We start from the raw sequence: 16,981 nt of genomic DNA on the forward strand, positions 1-16,981 counted from the left end.
AAGATGTTGGCATACATTCCATTTAACACACTCATCGAACCGAACACCCTAAGTCAGTTTTTCTCAAAGTACTCAAACTGTGAGTTGGGACCCACTAGGTGGGTCGTGAGCCAATTTCAGGTGGGTCCCCATTCATTTCAATATTTTATTTCTAATATATTAGACTTGATGCTAGCATGGTATGTGGCTGCATTTGGGGAAATGTTACAGACCTGTACTTTTAACAAGCTACTATGTATATTCTTTTAACAATGATAGTAAATGCGTAACACACTCCTGGGTAAGTGTGGCTAGGATCGCAGCCTAGGATTGTTAAAAGTTTTCCTGCTTAATAATATCACTTCTGGTCATGACATCACTTCAGGGGGGCCCTGACAGATTCTTAGTCTAAAAAGTGGGTCCCAGTGCTAAATGTGTGATAACACTGCCCTAAGCAAAGTTGCTTATTCTGCATTTGGGCTGGCATTGCTGACATTAGGGTCTGTATCACCGCTTAGACCCCTGGGTCAGGAATCCTAAGAAAGGATGCAACTCTTTGAATTGTTGTGTTTTATGGTGGCTTTATTTTTCCCCACTCCCCATTCAGCAAATACCTTCACAGTCTGGAAAGACTCAGTCTTCACCTTTTGGAATTGGAACCAGCCACACTTACCCAGCTGACCCAGCATCCTACAGCCCTCTCTCGAGTCCAGCCACCTCTTCGCCAAGTGGGAACGCCTATTCCAGCCTCGCTAACAGAACTACAGGTTTTGGTAGGTATGAAACCTGGCTATATCACACAATCTCACCAAAATGGAAGATGGAATGCCAGTTAGAATTATGATGACGATACAACACTATTGGGGACAGTGGTGGCCAGGCAAGCAGGCACCCAGTCAACAGGCAGGCAGTCGAATCAAACCTGAGATCAAGTCTAAAAACCGGTTCAGAAAGAGTTTTTCACTGTACTGGGGCAGACCCCAAATCTAGAATATCTTCTTTGCATTGGACTCGAATACAACACCTAAACAGGAATCTATGGGCACAGTCCTAACCAGGTCTACTCAGAAGTAAGTCCTATTGTGTTCAATGGGACTTACTCCCAGGAAAGTGAGGTTAGGATTGCAGCCTATGTTCCAGAGTCACATAGGGTAAATGATTCAATCATCAGGTACTCAGATTTTTGTTTTTCTGGATTTTTTTTTAATTCTGTTGTATGTATTTTGTTTGTAAAAAGATCTTTAAAAACTAAGGCTGCAATCCTTTGCACACTTTCCTGGAAGTAAGCCTCAGTGAACAGAATAGGACTTACTTCTGAGTAGAAGTGTATAGGATTCTCCTTTAAAAGTCTGTGTGTGTGTGTGTGTGTGTGTGTGTGTGTGTGTGTGTGTGTGTGTGTGTGTGTGTGTGTGTGTGTTACATAAGGAAAAGAGTTTGATGTTTTTCTGCTTTTGTTGTAGTTAAAACAGTTCAAGTGTCCAAACCAGTTTCCAAACCATTTTTTTGGAGTTTGTATCTGAATCTGAGAGTTGGAAAATACTGATAAACTTGAACCTGAAGCAGAACTGGCCAAATCTTTAATGTTTCATCTCTCTGTTAAGCACTCAAAGCCCGAGAACAGCATTCATCATAGGACCCACCCAAATCTTTTAATCTTTCCCCAAGACCTCGGATCAAGTCCTCTCACTTGCACTTGGGGGCAACGCTTGTGTTAGGGGAGGCCTGAATAGATTTCTTCTCAAGTCCGCAAACTTGAGAGCAGTATCTGAAGCTCAGTATGTCTTGCTGATAATTCAGGGCAGGCAGTGAATCAGCTTCTGAGTCTTTACGTGCCAGGAACAAAAGGTGAAGAGGGATCATGTCAATACCAGAGGGCAGATGAAACTGTACAGCAAGCAAAAAAATCTCTCTCGAACACTCTCAGGAACAGACTGACAGTGAGGAGCTGAGACCTCAACTGAGATGTTGGAGTTGAGGATGAGTCTTTGGCTGTGACTTCACCAGCCTTTGGATCTAGTTCCTAATTCAATCATTTTGAATTAGTTCTTTTAAGAATCATTGAGCAGGACTTGCCCCTTGAAACCTATGATCTGTGCTCAGAGTACACTCAGACTACAAGGGCACACAGAAAAACATTATCTGTGGCTGTCCAGCCGATGTAGACTTTCCTTCTCCTGGAGACTCTCTGGAGCCTGAGCATGCACATTTTCCAAAAGTGGTAGACCTTTGTCTTTTAGTATCCAGGGATTGAGTCTGATAGACAAGGTGGGGTTTTAAAAAAATATAACTTGAGGGTATTTGGCAGGAGAGTTGTGAGCTGTTGGGGTGGTGCATGCTGTAGTTTGAATTAACTAAATTCATGGGAGTTTTGCTCTCTCTCACCTTTAGTACAGTAATAACATAGCTCGATTAATACAGATCTCTGTTTCGGTATCTGGTATGGTGAAGATTTACTTACATGTAATTACAAATATTCTTGTTGGCATCCTTCAGTCTCGGAAGACTATGGTATCGTGCTCTGAATAGTGTTCTGGAGCAGAGTGTCCTCTCCAGTGCGCGAAGCCTGGGTAAAGTAGATATGGAGGATAGACTGTTACCCATGCAGCAAATCCCCTCTCTCCACGTCGCTGAAATGGTCCAATGGAAAGGCAGAAGCCAATAGAGTTGGTTCCAGCGGCGTTGCAGGAGTTGCCAGAACGTGTCTGTGTTTAGCCATGAACTGCCTCAGGGACTGCGGCTCCAGATTTTGCCTCGAGGTTGACTCCTGAAGCCTCTTCCATAACTGTATGTAGCCACAAGGCAGTGGAAGTTTGGGATCAGAGTTTTCCTTCTCTCAGATGAGCTGCCTTCCCAGGCTAACGAGTCCCATCTACCTGGTGGCTGTTTAGTCGCCTCTTACGACAAGTACAGCCAAACTTGTCAGAACCAAACAAGTTACAAATTACAGCCAAACAAATTACAAATAGAATATTTCATAATAGGTGTTAATCCAAAAATTTAGCAACCCAAATAATGTAGGGCTTTCTTTAATAAAATAAATTACTTGCTTCTGTATCAAAGTCTTACTCTATAATCACTTAATAATAATGTGCTCTAGTCTGAGCTCCTTGGAGGAAACGTGGGATGAAGTTGTAATAACAGAACAATTGGTTCCAACAATTAATCTCCTGCATAAATTAAAGAAATGTTTTCTCATTCCTCCTAAACAACTGCAGTGTTAGACTTTGGTAGGTCTCTTCAGGAATGAAATTCAAGAGTTGAGGTGCCATCACAGACAAGGCCTTGTTGGTAGAGATTTCACTTCCTGGTTAGATGGAATGAGAGAAACTCAGCAAGCAATGGCAGAGGTACTCCTTAATATGTCCAAGAATCATTTGCAAACCTGAGGAATAAGGGTAGGGTAGACCAGGATGAATTTTTTGTTGGTGGAGAACAAAAGTAGGCTTTAAAAGAATTTGCCTGTTTTTTACCATTTCAGCCGAGAGCAGCCAAAGCAGTGGACAGTTTCAAGGGAGGCCTTCAGAAGTATGGTCCCAGTGGCAGAGCCAGCACCATAACCAGCAGAACAGTGAACAGCACCCCCACCAGCAAACCAGTCAGACAGAAGTGTTCCAGGTGAGAGTTCCATTGTGAAGCTGTTTGTATGGCAAGGACATTGAAAGAATATGCCACCTTGACACAATGAGGATCAGACAAGGCTTTGTTGCCCCTTTGAATACATTTTAATCACCACTTCATGTGTATTGACAGTTGACTTTTTTACTATAACAGTGGGAGATTGTCCTCTTTATGGGCTTCGCAGCGTCATCAGACCGGTGAATGTGAAAAACAAGGTGCTAGACTCAGATGGACCTTTGGTTTGATCCAGCACAATTACTTTGCTGTGCTCTCATTGCAGTTCTCATTAGTGCACACCATTTTTTAAATGCAACTGGCTAGGGTGACCCTGTGTTTTTTTTTTAGGGTTGTTCTTGACACCAAGTCAGTTGTATTCTGATGCTCTCTACCAAATCACATGAGGCCACCACTGTCAGTTGGATTGGATGGCAGTGAAGGCCATAAAGGAAGAGGAAAAATGGTGCCAAAATGGGCAACACTGAAGTGTTACAAATACGTTTGCAACAGGTGTGGAAAACCCATGAACAAAGGGGCAAATCTTTGACACTCACAAGCACAGAACAAGACGAGTGATTTCTGCCCAACCTTAAGTAAAGTGATTGCTTGAACTGTATCATTTTATGTTCAGGATGGTAATGGAGAGTAGGGCATATATGAGCCATTATGCAGTATTTGTCAAAGGCCACATACCCTGTACATGCCCAATCTTGTCTGATCTTGGAAGCTAAGCAGGGTCAGGCCTGGTTAGTACTTGGATGGGAGACCGCCTGGGAATACCGGGTGCTGTAGGCTTATACCATGATCTCGGAAGCTAAGCAGGGTTAGGCCTGGTTAGTACTTGGATGGGAGACCGCCTGGGAATACCGGGTGCTGCAGGCTTATACCATAGTCTTTCGAGACTGAAGGTTGCCAACCAAGCACCCCTGTTCTAGTCTGCTCTGCTGCTTTTTTTTTCTGCTTTGCTTTCCAGGGAGAAGGACCAAGTGGTTCAGCCCAGATAAGAATAGAAGAAAAATTCATGCTTCCTTTTTTTTATTTTCTTTATCTTGCAGGATATGCTGCCAATTCCAGGAGATCCAACACAGGGGACTGGCAATTACAACATTGAAGATTTTGCAGATTTGGGGATGTTCCCTCCATTTTCTGAGTGAAGTATCTGGTCAGATAACCTCCAAAATGATGCCCTGGGAGGGGAAAGAACCATATCAGTAGTTTGGGGGGGAGGGGGTTCCGCTTTTTTGTGTGTTGCATTATCATAGAAGCTATTAAAACAAGAAAGACTCCATTCTCATTTTTCAGCTAACAACTTGCTCTTCTTCCAAACTCTGAGCATGCAAGTTCTAATGAGATAGTTGGGCCACCCACTTGGGGTGCACTTAAGAAATTCATTTTGTATTTCATTCCCATTCGCAATAGTGGGTGAAGGTTGGGGGTGGGGAGCGGGAGGCACTTTGATTGTGCGCTCTCTTTGAGCTCTTAATATCTGAATGTGAACTGTTTCTAACTTTCCCTTTAGAGAAAGTTGTTTGTGTAAATAGTTTAATGAAATAACAGTCACTCAATTTCCCTGCACAGGACTTGAAGAGAAATCCTCCAGATTTCGTGGGCTTATTGAGTGATATTGAGCATAGCTTAGTGGGTTAAGCATGGTGCTTGTTGTTGGAAGGGGCTAAAAAGATACCTGTGGTCTGCTTCACTTTGCTTTCAAAGCAAATGCCTTGCACAAACAAGGTCCTAAGTTCAGGCTCCATCTCATCTCAAGTTTCAAGTCTGGAAAAAGCAACTCTGCTTGAGACCTTGGAGAACTACTGTATGCCAGGGTTGACAGCACTGAGCTAGAGGGGATCAGTGCTTTGAAGCCAGCTCTTTAGGTTTGCGTCAGTCTGTGGTGGCCTTGACGGTGCAGAGCAAATGGTCATGTGGCTGTTTTGAGCCATGCCCAAGCTAGAAGACCTCAAATGCGCATGGGAAATATCTAACTTGGCCTGTTGTGGTTCAAGTTGTGACTCGTCTTCAGGGACAACACTGGTTAAACAAAGCCATCTTTTGAGATAATATAGGAGATGGCTTGGTTTAATTAATGCCCTTGAACACGTCACTGACTCAGGCCATGTGGGGCTAAGTAAAAGATTTATAGAGCACCCCTGAGGTCTTTGTTTTTTTTCAGAGGAGAGTTCTGCACCCCGTTTCAGACTCACTACAGTTTGTTGTGCTTGTTTGGCCTTAAGAGATGGTACCATAGGCTTAGATGGTCATGTAGACTGGAGTGGTCATTCTGGAGCACAGGGACTGCAGCATAGAGTGGTGATGGCCAACATTTGTATTCCTGGAAACTATTGCAGACAGTGGTCCTTGGGCCAAAAATGCATTTATAAGGTTTTATAATAATCAGCGCCACCCAGTATTAAGAGTTTCACTGTTGTGGGATGCATCTGATCAGGAGCAGCTACAGTATTGCATAAAAAACCCAGAGATTACATGGAGTCTCTCTCTCTCTTGCAACTTCTGACAACAACTTTTATCTTTTTTATGGACTGAAACTATGAGCAACATTTTATTATTAAAGATTGTTTTGTTGAAATGTAATCCTACATTGGGTCTGAACCCCAAGCAACCAACACTTGGTCCTCTCTGGACTAGAGCATCTGTGTTGGCTTCATAATTTTTCCACCATTGGCACTTAATCCAATGCATTCTGGGATAGAGGGGGTTGTTCAGTCTATCACCCCTGGACTGGCATCCATCAGTGATACTGAGAGGATTGGGCCTTATTTGTATACCATTCACTAAATACTGATTACTCAGGCCTACAAAATTGAGGGTCAGAAAAGTTTTTCCCAAACTTTTTGGTGTTTTGATATGAATTTGGGGTGCTGATTCCAAAAATGGCATCCGTTCTGCCCTATCACGTCTAGTTTTAGAGATATAGTATAGCCTCATTAGTGAATGGTTCAAGCAGCTTCCTCATGAGGAAGCCATGTAGGCTTCCTCATGAGGAAGCTGCTTGAACCATTCACTAAAGAGGCTATGCCGTGTCTCCAAAACTAGACATGATAGGGCAAAACGGATGCCATTTTTGGAATCAGCACCCCAAATATACCCAGGGATTGGTGTAACGTTTAAGGAAGGAAAATGTGTGTTGGCCTCTGTGTTATCAGTGCAATCCTATTCAAGTCTATTCAGAAGTAAGTCCCATTGTGTTCAATGAAGCTTACTTCCAGGGAAGTGTATATAGGGTTGCAGCCTTAGTGACTGAAGAGATCCTCAGAATCCAGCCCACATCCCCAAAAGCCTCTTAGTCAGGCCACTATTTGCTTAGGTAGCTGTGAGACCATTTTTGCACTTCCACATGATGCATTTCTGATTCTGGATAGTTTTGAATAGATGAGAGGGGAAAAGAGGCACCATCTCTGCCCTTTTGCAGGGTGTGACTGTTATGGCTGGGTTCAGTCTTTGGCCAGTATACTGTGAGATTGGACGGGAGACAGCATGGCTTCTTTGCTTCCTGCACACTGCCTTGGGAAGGGGCATGTAGAATGTGTACATGTGCACATTTTGCCCTTTATGTCCCTAGCAAAGTACCATCCATGGTCCCTGTTCCTATTTTAATGCCTCACTTTCAACTTCAGATTGTACTCTTCTTATAGCCATTTTACGCCAGTTTGAATGTAAGGTTATATATTGTAACCTAGTCCTTTCTGGTAAGAAACTCTAGCGCTTTTTTGCCATCTCATTTTAACTGGGCTAAACTCGAATGTGTGTACATTTTAGCATTGTCTGTATATTTGGTGTTGTATGAAGTGAATTCCTATTTCTTTTGGGTTTTTATATTTTTCCTTGTTAAAAGGGAACCATGCTCCCCAAAAAGGGAAGACAGTTATCTCAGAGAGCTTAAAACCCAAATCTGCTAGGATGGACGAACAGCCATCTAGTTCAGAATTATGGTTGCCCTAATAGCCAGCAAGATGCATCTTACACAGGGTATGAAGGTAACTGTTGTTACCCTGGTAACAGGTAACTGTTGTGGGTACCCTGCTGTTTGTACCCACATCTGGTATTCAGGAGCTCATCGGCTCTGAACATGAAGTTCCACTTAGCTAGTTCTTGATAGACCTATCCTCTTGTGAGATTGTCAAATCCCTTTTCAAAGCCATCTAAGCTAGTGAACATGATCATGCCTTGTGGGAGTGATTCTGTACATGATAAAAAGAGTATTGCAATACATTCCTATGTCAACAAAACCTTTATTTGGCATAAAGTACATTCCTATGCATTGCACCTTCATGCCCAGCTCCCATGTGGTGCTGGATTATGTCCCCATTGTATTAAATAGAGTCAAAAAAATACTAATTTTTTTTAAAAAATAAGCTAAGCAAAGAAGTTGCAAGTAGTCACAGCTCAGCAGGCAGCCAAGTCAGACTGTTGACTTCCAGAAGGTGACATCAGCTAACGTACAGTCAAACTTGTTTAAATGCCCCTTGTCATTAACAGAATCATGGTGCTGCTTCTCTTAAAAGCCGTCGTTGGCGTGGCTTACAAATGTAGGGCAGAGCTGCACATTATGCTCGGCGTGGGGCTACTGCTGAAAAGAGCATCACCCTGCCGAGATCCTTTCCTTCGTAATGTATAGAATTACCTTATCCCCATGTCACAGCATCATTGCTTAGGGCCTTTCCCTGTCCACCACCAGCGGTAGTCAATGATGGGCAGGGAAACACTCAGCATGTTGACACTGTGACATTAACCAATGATTTTGCACATTAGGAGCAGTGCGGGGGTGGGGAGAGGATGCAGGGATGCCCTTTCCAGCAGCAGCCGTTGCATCAAGTTCTGCCCATTGTTACAATAATCCATGTCTGTATCTAGTTTGGTTGCCTTTATTTGCTTGAAAATACAGTATGGAATTATCAGTTCTGTTTACATTTCTACCTTTGTAAAAGTCCTAACTCATTTCTGATATTTGGTGGCATTAACACAGTCGGATTCATTTGATTGTGATATTAGACGCACTGTGTTTTGTTTTTTTTCCTTTCCTTTTTCTCAGGTGTTTAGCAGCCATGCAAGCATCAATGCCTTATCAGTGTCATACTGTTTGTTTATCATCTGTTTGGTTGTCTCGCGAGTGAGTGAGTGAATTTGTTTATTTCAGGTAGGATTGGTAACAGCCCTAGCTTTCTTAGAGCTGGGGTTGGGGTATTGCAAAAATATGGGAAGGATGAGGGTCTTGCTGCTTTTAAGGGAGCAGGTGTATCCTAAATTATCAGCTTGATTTTTCTGGGTTTACAGTGGACACAGGCCAGCTTACGTATTCGGCAGGATCCAGCCGAAGCTAAGCACTTTGAATACCCTCTGTTGAACCCAGTCCAGCCAAAGTTAAGAGCAGTCAATACCCATCCATTTCAATGGAGAGAGAAACAAATGCTTAACTCACCTATTAGAGTTGAAAAACAACCAATATATCATCCCATCTGTCAGTTATACCTATTGGTACATCCAGTGTACCAATTGGCTACCATCCATTTGGTAGCTGGTCCTGAAAAGTGGTTGTATTCAAGATTCTGGCAGGATATATCCATCACCTGCCTGTTCCTTCACTAGCTCTGTATCAACTTACCTGATTCCATCTTGGCAGTGGCGTAGCAGGGCAGGGAGGGTGGCCTGCCCTGAGTACCAGCCATAAGGATGCCACGTGTCCCATCCCCCCCTGTTTTCTCCTTCTCCTGGTCACACCCTTTCAGCTTCAACTCTCAGTGCAGTAAGGGTAAATGTAGTATACTTCACCCAGGATCAGTGGAGGACTGTTATAATAACAAGAATACTGCCCCTGACGGACCATTTTTTCTTTTAAAACACACTTTAGCAGCCATAACTCCCTTGAAATCAGTGGGATTAAAATGCTTAATTTTAGCAAAGTCATCCCCATTTATTCCTGTGAGAAAATGTTAAGCACCACTTAGCTCTTTCCAATTGAAACTTGAAAATGCTCACCTTGGGCTGGCTTGGACATCCTACCTACCTTTTCTAAAAATAATAATTAAAACAAATGCAAATGTGTTTTTTTTTCCCTTAAAAATGACTTTTTTCTTATTTGCATATATATCTGTTGAAACGCCTTCTTTAAAATGTCAGTGTGGAACTGTGCTGTGGAGGAAAGTGTATTTTGTACTTCTTAAGTGTTCTGTATAGCAAAACCCAGTTTTGTGTGTCTGTATAATTAATAACTTGCCTTTTAAAATTTCATTAAAATGATAAAGCATCCTGTGCTGGCATGAAAAATTGTCACTGTATGAAGAACACAGGGCTGCTTGGGTGCTCCAGGAGAAAATATCCTGATCTCTGGTAATGCTAATTTTGTAGGAAGTACTGAAGGACATCTGCAAGAGGGATCTGAAGGCCTTAGGAGTGGACCTCAACAGGTGGGAAACCCTGGCCTCTGAGCGGCCCGCTTGGAGGCAGGCTGTGCAGCATGGCCTTTCCCAGTTTGAAGAGACACTGCCAACAGTCTGAGGCAAAGAGGCAAAGAAGGAAGGCCCATAGCCAGGGAGACAGACCAGGGACAGACTGCACTTGCTCCCAGTGTGGATTGTCACTCCCGAATTGGCCTTTTCAGCCACACTAGACGCTGTTCCAGAACCACCTTTCAGAGCGCGATACCATAGTCTTTCGAGACTGAAGGTTGCCAACCACTGAAGACATTACACTTAGCTTGTGATGTTCGTCCCTGTCAAGTGATATTTGCAAGGATACATGCAGATGGTCCTCCATTCCTCCTCAGGAATCCATATCATGAATTCTGAGGTAATCTAAAATGCTCACCTTCCCGTATGGGACTGTGTCCTTTGTACTGAGATTGCATGGGCCGCTAATCAGGCAGGCACTCATACCCTACCTGAGTAATTTGATAAATATTGTTAAAATAGGACCAGCTTTCACAGTCATAGCTAACCTAAAATGGTTGTTGTGGTGGAAGCTGAATAAACTCTTAATAATCTCTCTCGACCACTTCATGATCGAAGGTCAACGATCTCAGTAGGAAGCCTTTGGATGTTGCCACATCAACTAATTTTAACCTTACAAATTATTCAGATTTATCTTAGTTTGACCTAAGGTGGTGAATCCTTGCTGAGTTAGCTAGGCCTTTTTGCCAAATCCATCTTACTAACAAGATACAACAGCAAGCATGCAGTGAAAAAATGTGTCATTCAGATCATCCCCCACATACCTCTTCATCCTGTTTATATCTCTTCAGAAGGAGGGCTTGGCTTGACTTTACATAGCCGGAAACTCACCACCCCTACATAGATCACCAAGTGCTTTGTCCCACTTCCAACTTCTACTCTGCCTCCTGGCTGAATATCCTATCATAGAACAACATGGTGGGGAGGGGAATAGGAGTGTTATTGATCTTCATGTCTTGCATGTGTGTTTCTCAGAAGCATCTGGCCAGCCACTGTTGTAAACAATACATCATTCTAGCTGGCCCATCGGTGAGGCCAACTGAAGCTGTTGCTTCAGGCAACAAAGATGGGTGCCCATCTCTGTCCACCCACTTGCCTCCACTGCTCCTGCTCCTTCCACTTCATGGATTAGAAAAGGAAGAGGGAGACAAAGAGAGAGAGGAAATGTGATGGGGAAGAGAGTGTTGAGCTAGAACATTGGACATTGGGAGGAGCAGAGGCTGGCTCATCATCATGTGGAAGAGGTAGCATTTGGCATGCTGCCTTAGGCATCAGGAGGTTTTGGGGTAGCCCTACAGGATCCTTGGTCTGACTAAATGGAACCTCCTGCAGGAGGATATTCTGGGTTCATCCTTGAGCCGTGTGGAACCCAACCTGGTCTCCTAATAAGATAATTTCATCAGGATCCAACAGGTACATCCATCCTCCATACTCTACCCTATCTCTCCCTCCCAAGTCCCGGTCCTCCTCCTACTGCTGCCACCAGGTCTATCAAGATGGCTTCCGTTACCTATAGTTTCTCTAAACTAAACTTGAAGGTGACTCTGTTAAGGAACCAAAGCAGCCTCTCCAAGATTTCACAGCCACCTGGATACCTTTTTCCTCAGTGGTGGGGAATGAGGAGTCAGAAGTAGTGTAAGTTGCAACAAAGGGTTGAGCAAGGAACATGTCGTGTTGGTGGCTCCCTCTCCCCCAGCCATGCTGGGCTTTAGAACACTTAGTGCTGCTTCATGAGGAAAATAATGTCCTAACAGTAGCTGAACAGCTGGGTAAATATATCAGGAATGAAACAAAAATATAATACCAGAACTCTTCACCTTTGGAAAACTTGCTCTTCATCTCTCTCTGCCTTTTATCTCAAGTCTTTCCCTGTTCAGGCCAAACACCCAAAGGGGAATAAAGATCCAAGCTGGAGAACCTTAAAAAAGCAAACAAAACACTAGAATGTTTTGCATGGAAGGCTGATGCCATCCCAGGGAACGTCTCAGCTTTCAAATATGTCTTTCTGTGGAAAAGAAAATTGCTGCTTCCAAGAAGGTGCTTTGGAGTCTGTCACCCTGACAGTTAAGTTCCTGCATAAACTACGTTCTGAAGTGGAACTGGGAAGGAGCACACACACAGCCCAATCCTATCGGCTGTTTCATGTCACTGGAACAGCTTTACTGCCGGCAGCCAATTTTGAGCCACTGCCACAACTGGATTGGAGTTATGCTGGATTGGGTTGCCCATGTGATAAATTTTTTGTGTGAATTCACCTTGGAAGGATGGAAGCCACAGATCGTTCCCAGCTTTGTGAAAGTGACATCCGGGGGGGGGGAGGGGGGAGGCTTACATTAAATGACGTATCCAAACAGTTGCCAATTGGAGGAAGCTAGTAAACCAGAGGCAATATGATTCAGAGCAAGTAAGAAAACAAAACCAAAGCATTGAACCCTGGGAGAGTCCCACCGCTGAAGCTGCTGTAAATCTGAACTCCTATTTATTTGTACATGTTACTCCTGGCAAAGATGCCGACCGTCATCTTGCTTTAATTACTGTGTTTGTACATCCTTTTCTTCAGGGCTAGAGAGTGTTTTCCAGAAATCCCCTCCCAGATTTCTTGTGCTTTGTTAAATTGTGTTTAAAAAAAAGCTTTACTTCATTTAAAAAAACAAAACACAGAGGCCTAAAACCCTCCCGCTTCCTCTGGTTTCTCTTTTCCCACACAATCAGGTGCCCAGACTTGGGTGGCCTACAGAAGCCTTTGGCACCGAGATTCCATTTTAACCATATTTCTTCCAATGACGCTGTTTGTTGCAGTCACTGTACTAAATATTACTATTGAATTCAGGCTCCACACATGTGTTGTAACTTAATAGTTTATTAATCTGGTTATACACAACTTTTTAGCATCAAGTCTCTGTGGCCATAATGGGCCACGGATTGGGCAGCCAGAGATTGGGCAGCAGTGCTCACCCCATGAACTGGTTGTTTAACTTTGACACACATAACCTAATCTGCCCTGTCAGTTTAGCGACCAACCAAAAATTGGGTTGTGACCCACTAGTGGGCCACAGACCCAAGGAGGAACCGTCTTCCCCTGCATTGCAACCCCAATTCTAATCCTCTCCAAAGCTGCTATTACCCACAGAGAAGAAAAAACTCCTGTGAAACTCCTTGCCACAGGAAGTAGTGATGGCATCTGGCCTAAATGTCTTTAAATTGGACAAATTTATGGAAGAAAAGTTCATCACAGGTTACAAGTCATGGTAGGTATGTGCAAGCTCCTGGTTTTAGAGGTAGGCTGCCTCTGATGCCAGATGCAGGGGAGGGCACAAGGACTCAGGTTGTGTCTGTTGTCTTGTGTGCTCCCTGAAGCATTTGGTGGGCCACTGTGAGATACAGGAAGCTGGACTAGATGGGCCTTTGGCCTGATCTAGTGGGCTGTTCTTATGTAACAAACTTATGGGCTGAAATAGTTAGACTCTTCTCCCTCTGCACCACATACCTGATTCAAATCCTCCCCCTTCCTGCTTGCTATAAAATAAAATTGCACTGGGGAAGGGGGAGGAGAACTGCAATATAATGTGTAGTTTGGCCTTGGAATCTGTTAAATCTATATGAGACTGGAAAATAATTTTTAAGAGAGGTGAAAGTGCGTTGAGAGTGGCAGAGCTGAGTTCCACAGACCAACCACACACTGAGGAAAGAATTATTTTCTTTTGTCTGTTCTAACTCTCCCAACACTCAATTTTAGCGGATGTCCCCTGGTTCTGGTGTTATGTGAGAGTGTAAAGAGCATCTCCCTATCCACTCTGTCCATCCCCTGCATAATTTTATATGTCTCAATCATGTCCCCCCTCAGGCGCCTCTTTTCTAGGCTGAAGAGGTCCAGACGCCGTAGCCTTTCCTTATAAGGAAGGTGCTCCAGCCCAGTAATCATCTTAGTCGCTCTCTTTTGCACCTTTTCCATTTCCACTATGTCTTTTTTGAGATGCGGCGACCAGAACTGGACACAATACTCCAGGTGTGGCCTTACCATCGATTTGTACAACCGCATTATAATATTAGCCGTTTTGTTCTCAATACCTTTTCTAATGATCCCAAGCATAGAATTGGCCTTCTTTACTGTTGCCGCACATTGAGTCGACACTTAAATCGACCTGTCCACCACCACCCCAAGATCTCTTTCCTGATCTGTCACAGACAGCTCAGAACCCATCAGCCTATATGTGACTGAATACATGCACCGTGATCCCTATTTCAGACCTCCTACAAAATCGAGCCTCTGTCCCTTGATGTCATTAGCTATGGCCCAGTAAGGCCACAGTTGTATCCAGACTTTATGAAAAGACCAAAAACTGGTGCAAGCTAATCATACCATACAGTATGGGTGAGCAACTGCAGGATGAATATTTATATTATTTATTTATTTTTAACATTTTTATACCGCCCTTCCTCCAAAGAGCTCAGGGTGGTGTAGACAGCTGCTCCCCATCTTTTGTCCTCACAACAACCCTGTGAGGTAGGTGAGGCTGAGAGAAAGTGACTGGCCCAAGGTCACCCAGGAAGCTTCGTGGCTGAGGGGAGATTCGAACCTGGATCTTCCAAGTCAGAGTTCACCTCTCAAACCAGGACACCACCCGGAATATGAGAAAAAAATGTAAAGAGGAAGTAGTAGAAAGAAAGTCCACCTCAAGGTCTAAAAAGCGCTGAAAGGAACTACTCCCCCGGGGAAAGAGCAAATTGTTCTTGTCTCCACCCATCCTTTGCAATCTGCTTTTATGACCTCTTTTCCTCTTACTCTAAAATGCTGATGCCACTAGCAAGGTGTGATCAGAGTGTGGTTGCACCTATACAAATATTTTCACTATGTGCTGCAATCCCATGGGACGTAGCCTCCAAAAGTTGACTTGGAAAGGATGAATACAAGAATCCGCGCACATTTACTGTATGTGGCCCAACCCAGACCAAAGTCCTTTCGTCAAAGCTCTTTGGGAAAACCTGTGACGCAGGAATCCCAAACAATCTGCAGGGCGAGGATGAGTAATTTCCTTGCCTTGTGACTGCAGGGCCTTCTTCCTACAGCAGTGTTTATTTAGCTGACTAGCTTTTCAATAGATAATCATGAGTCAAGTAGGCTCTTACTCTGTGAACTGTGCTGTTGATGCCCAGCAATCAATCCAGTTTCCAGGAGAAATGGGGAGAGCCAACACCCTCCCCATTATGCCAGAGGTTCCCTCCGCTTCCTGCCCACTTTGATGCTTCTGAGACCAAGAACCGGATAATAGCTCAAGGCATCAGTGTCCTCGGTGGAGGCGTTTGCAGAGAATTGTGGCACTCGAATCCCTCAAAGAACCTTTGGGAATTTTGTCTGTAATTTCTTAATAACCAGATTGTGACGCAGCCGTAAGGTTCGTTTCAGTGAATTGATTCCAACTGTCAGAATGCAACTTCCAGCTCATGTAATCCCCTCATGTCCCAAACATCCTACTGCACTGATAATCGATGCAATGTTTATTGTAGGGCCAAGCTATTTGGAGTTTGAATGACATTTCTATCTGAAAGAGGGGCAATTTGGATCAGAGCTCTGGCATGGGGTGAGGAGAGATAACACAGGCCCACAAAATTGAGGGTCAGAAAAGTTTTTCCCAAACTTTATGGTGGTTTGATATGAATTTGCGGTGCCAATTCCAAAAATGGATTCCGTTTTGCCCTCTCACTTCTAGTTTTGGAGCTATAGCATAGCCTCAGTGAATGGTTCAAGCAGCTTCCTCATGAGGAAGCCATGGTGTAGGCTTCCTCATGAGGAAGCTGCTTGAACCATTCACTAAAGAGGTGATGCCGTGTCTCCAGAACTAGACATGATAGGACAGAACAGATGCCATTTTTGGAATCAGCACCCCAAATATACCCAGGAATTGGTGTATCAGTCACCAGTGCAAATAACATTATTTACAGACAGGTCAGCTGTAAGGGTCAAAGATGCTTAGCCCACCACTCTTTGCTCCTACATTCTTCCCTTTCTTCAGGGAGTGGGGAGAGGCAAAGTAGAGGCGAATAGGCAGATGAATGTGGGTGACCCCACCAATCTGCAAACTGAGGCAACCATCTCAGTAGTCTTCATGAATGGGCCATCCCTGCTTCTACGACTGGTAAGAAGCTTTGGGAAAAGTGATTTGAACTGGGGGTGTGGCACAACTGCCAAGGACTAGACTCGCCTTTCCCGATGCTGTGCCACCAATTCAAATCAGCCCCCTTGCGTCTACTTTTTGACAAAGATGTCCTGCGTCCCAACCAGAGTTTGGCCTCTAAGGTTGCATGTAGGTCCACTGTACAGTTCCACTTGAAACTTTATCTTGAATTGGTCCACTGAAATGAATAGAAATTGTGCAAAACCAGAGCTGCACAATTTTGCGACTTACACTTGTAAATGGTTTTACAACTTGTTTTTCTCATCCCCTGCTCCTACGCCTTCAGCTACCACCCAATGGGAATTTCCCCCATTACATTTCCTTATTGTTTCTTGGGTTGGCTCTGCCCTGTATTCCACACTTCCTGAATTCCAGTTGAACGAAGAGCATTTCTCTAATTAATTCCAGTTTGCTGCAGGCTTTAGCTCTCTCCATTCTTTTGTGCCTTTGCTTTGCTATGTGTTCAGGGGGCCCGGATGTCATAACCAGAAAAGAGGACCCCCAAAATGTAGGACATCCGAGAAAAGTGTAGGACATGACAAAATAAAAGCTAAAAACACTCATATATGGATTTCATGTGATTAATTTAAACATATTACTTATTAAATTTAAAACTATATTATATATAATTTATCACAAAGGTTATTAATTGCAAGAAGACTATGCGCTACCTGCTCACAGGGAAAAAGAGGACATTTGGTCACGCTGTCTGTGTTGCTCATGCAAGTGTCCCATAATAAATAATTGCAAAAA

General features: G+C 43.7%; 1 protein-coding gene and 1 pseudogene across 2 annotated transcripts in view; both read left to right on the plus strand.

The window, feature by feature from the left end:
* The window catches only part of ARNT2 (aryl hydrocarbon receptor nuclear translocator 2), a 115,645-nt gene extending 110,674 nt beyond the window's left edge, over positions 1–4,971 (plus strand). For both annotated transcript variants that reach the window (XM_066634838.1, XM_066634839.1), the window contains exons 17-19: positions 587–752; positions 3,458–3,594; positions 4,650–4,971. In XM_066634838.1, the coding sequence (XP_066490935.1) occupies positions 587–752; positions 3,458–3,594; positions 4,650–4,748 (402 nt within the window). In that variant the 3' untranslated portion in view covers positions 4,749–4,971. The remainder of the gene's footprint in view (positions 1–586; positions 753–3,457; positions 3,595–4,649) is intronic.
* LOC136659884 (5S ribosomal RNA) lies at positions 4,272–4,389 on the plus strand (annotated as a pseudogene).
* Positions 4,972–16,981: the final 12,010 nt, after the last annotated feature.

Source organism: Tiliqua scincoides, chromosome 8 (assembly GCF_035046505.1).
Source record: "Tiliqua scincoides isolate rTilSci1 chromosome 8, rTilSci1.hap2, whole genome shotgun sequence".
Classification (NCBI taxonomy): domain Eukaryota; kingdom Metazoa; phylum Chordata; class Lepidosauria; order Squamata; family Scincidae; genus Tiliqua; species Tiliqua scincoides.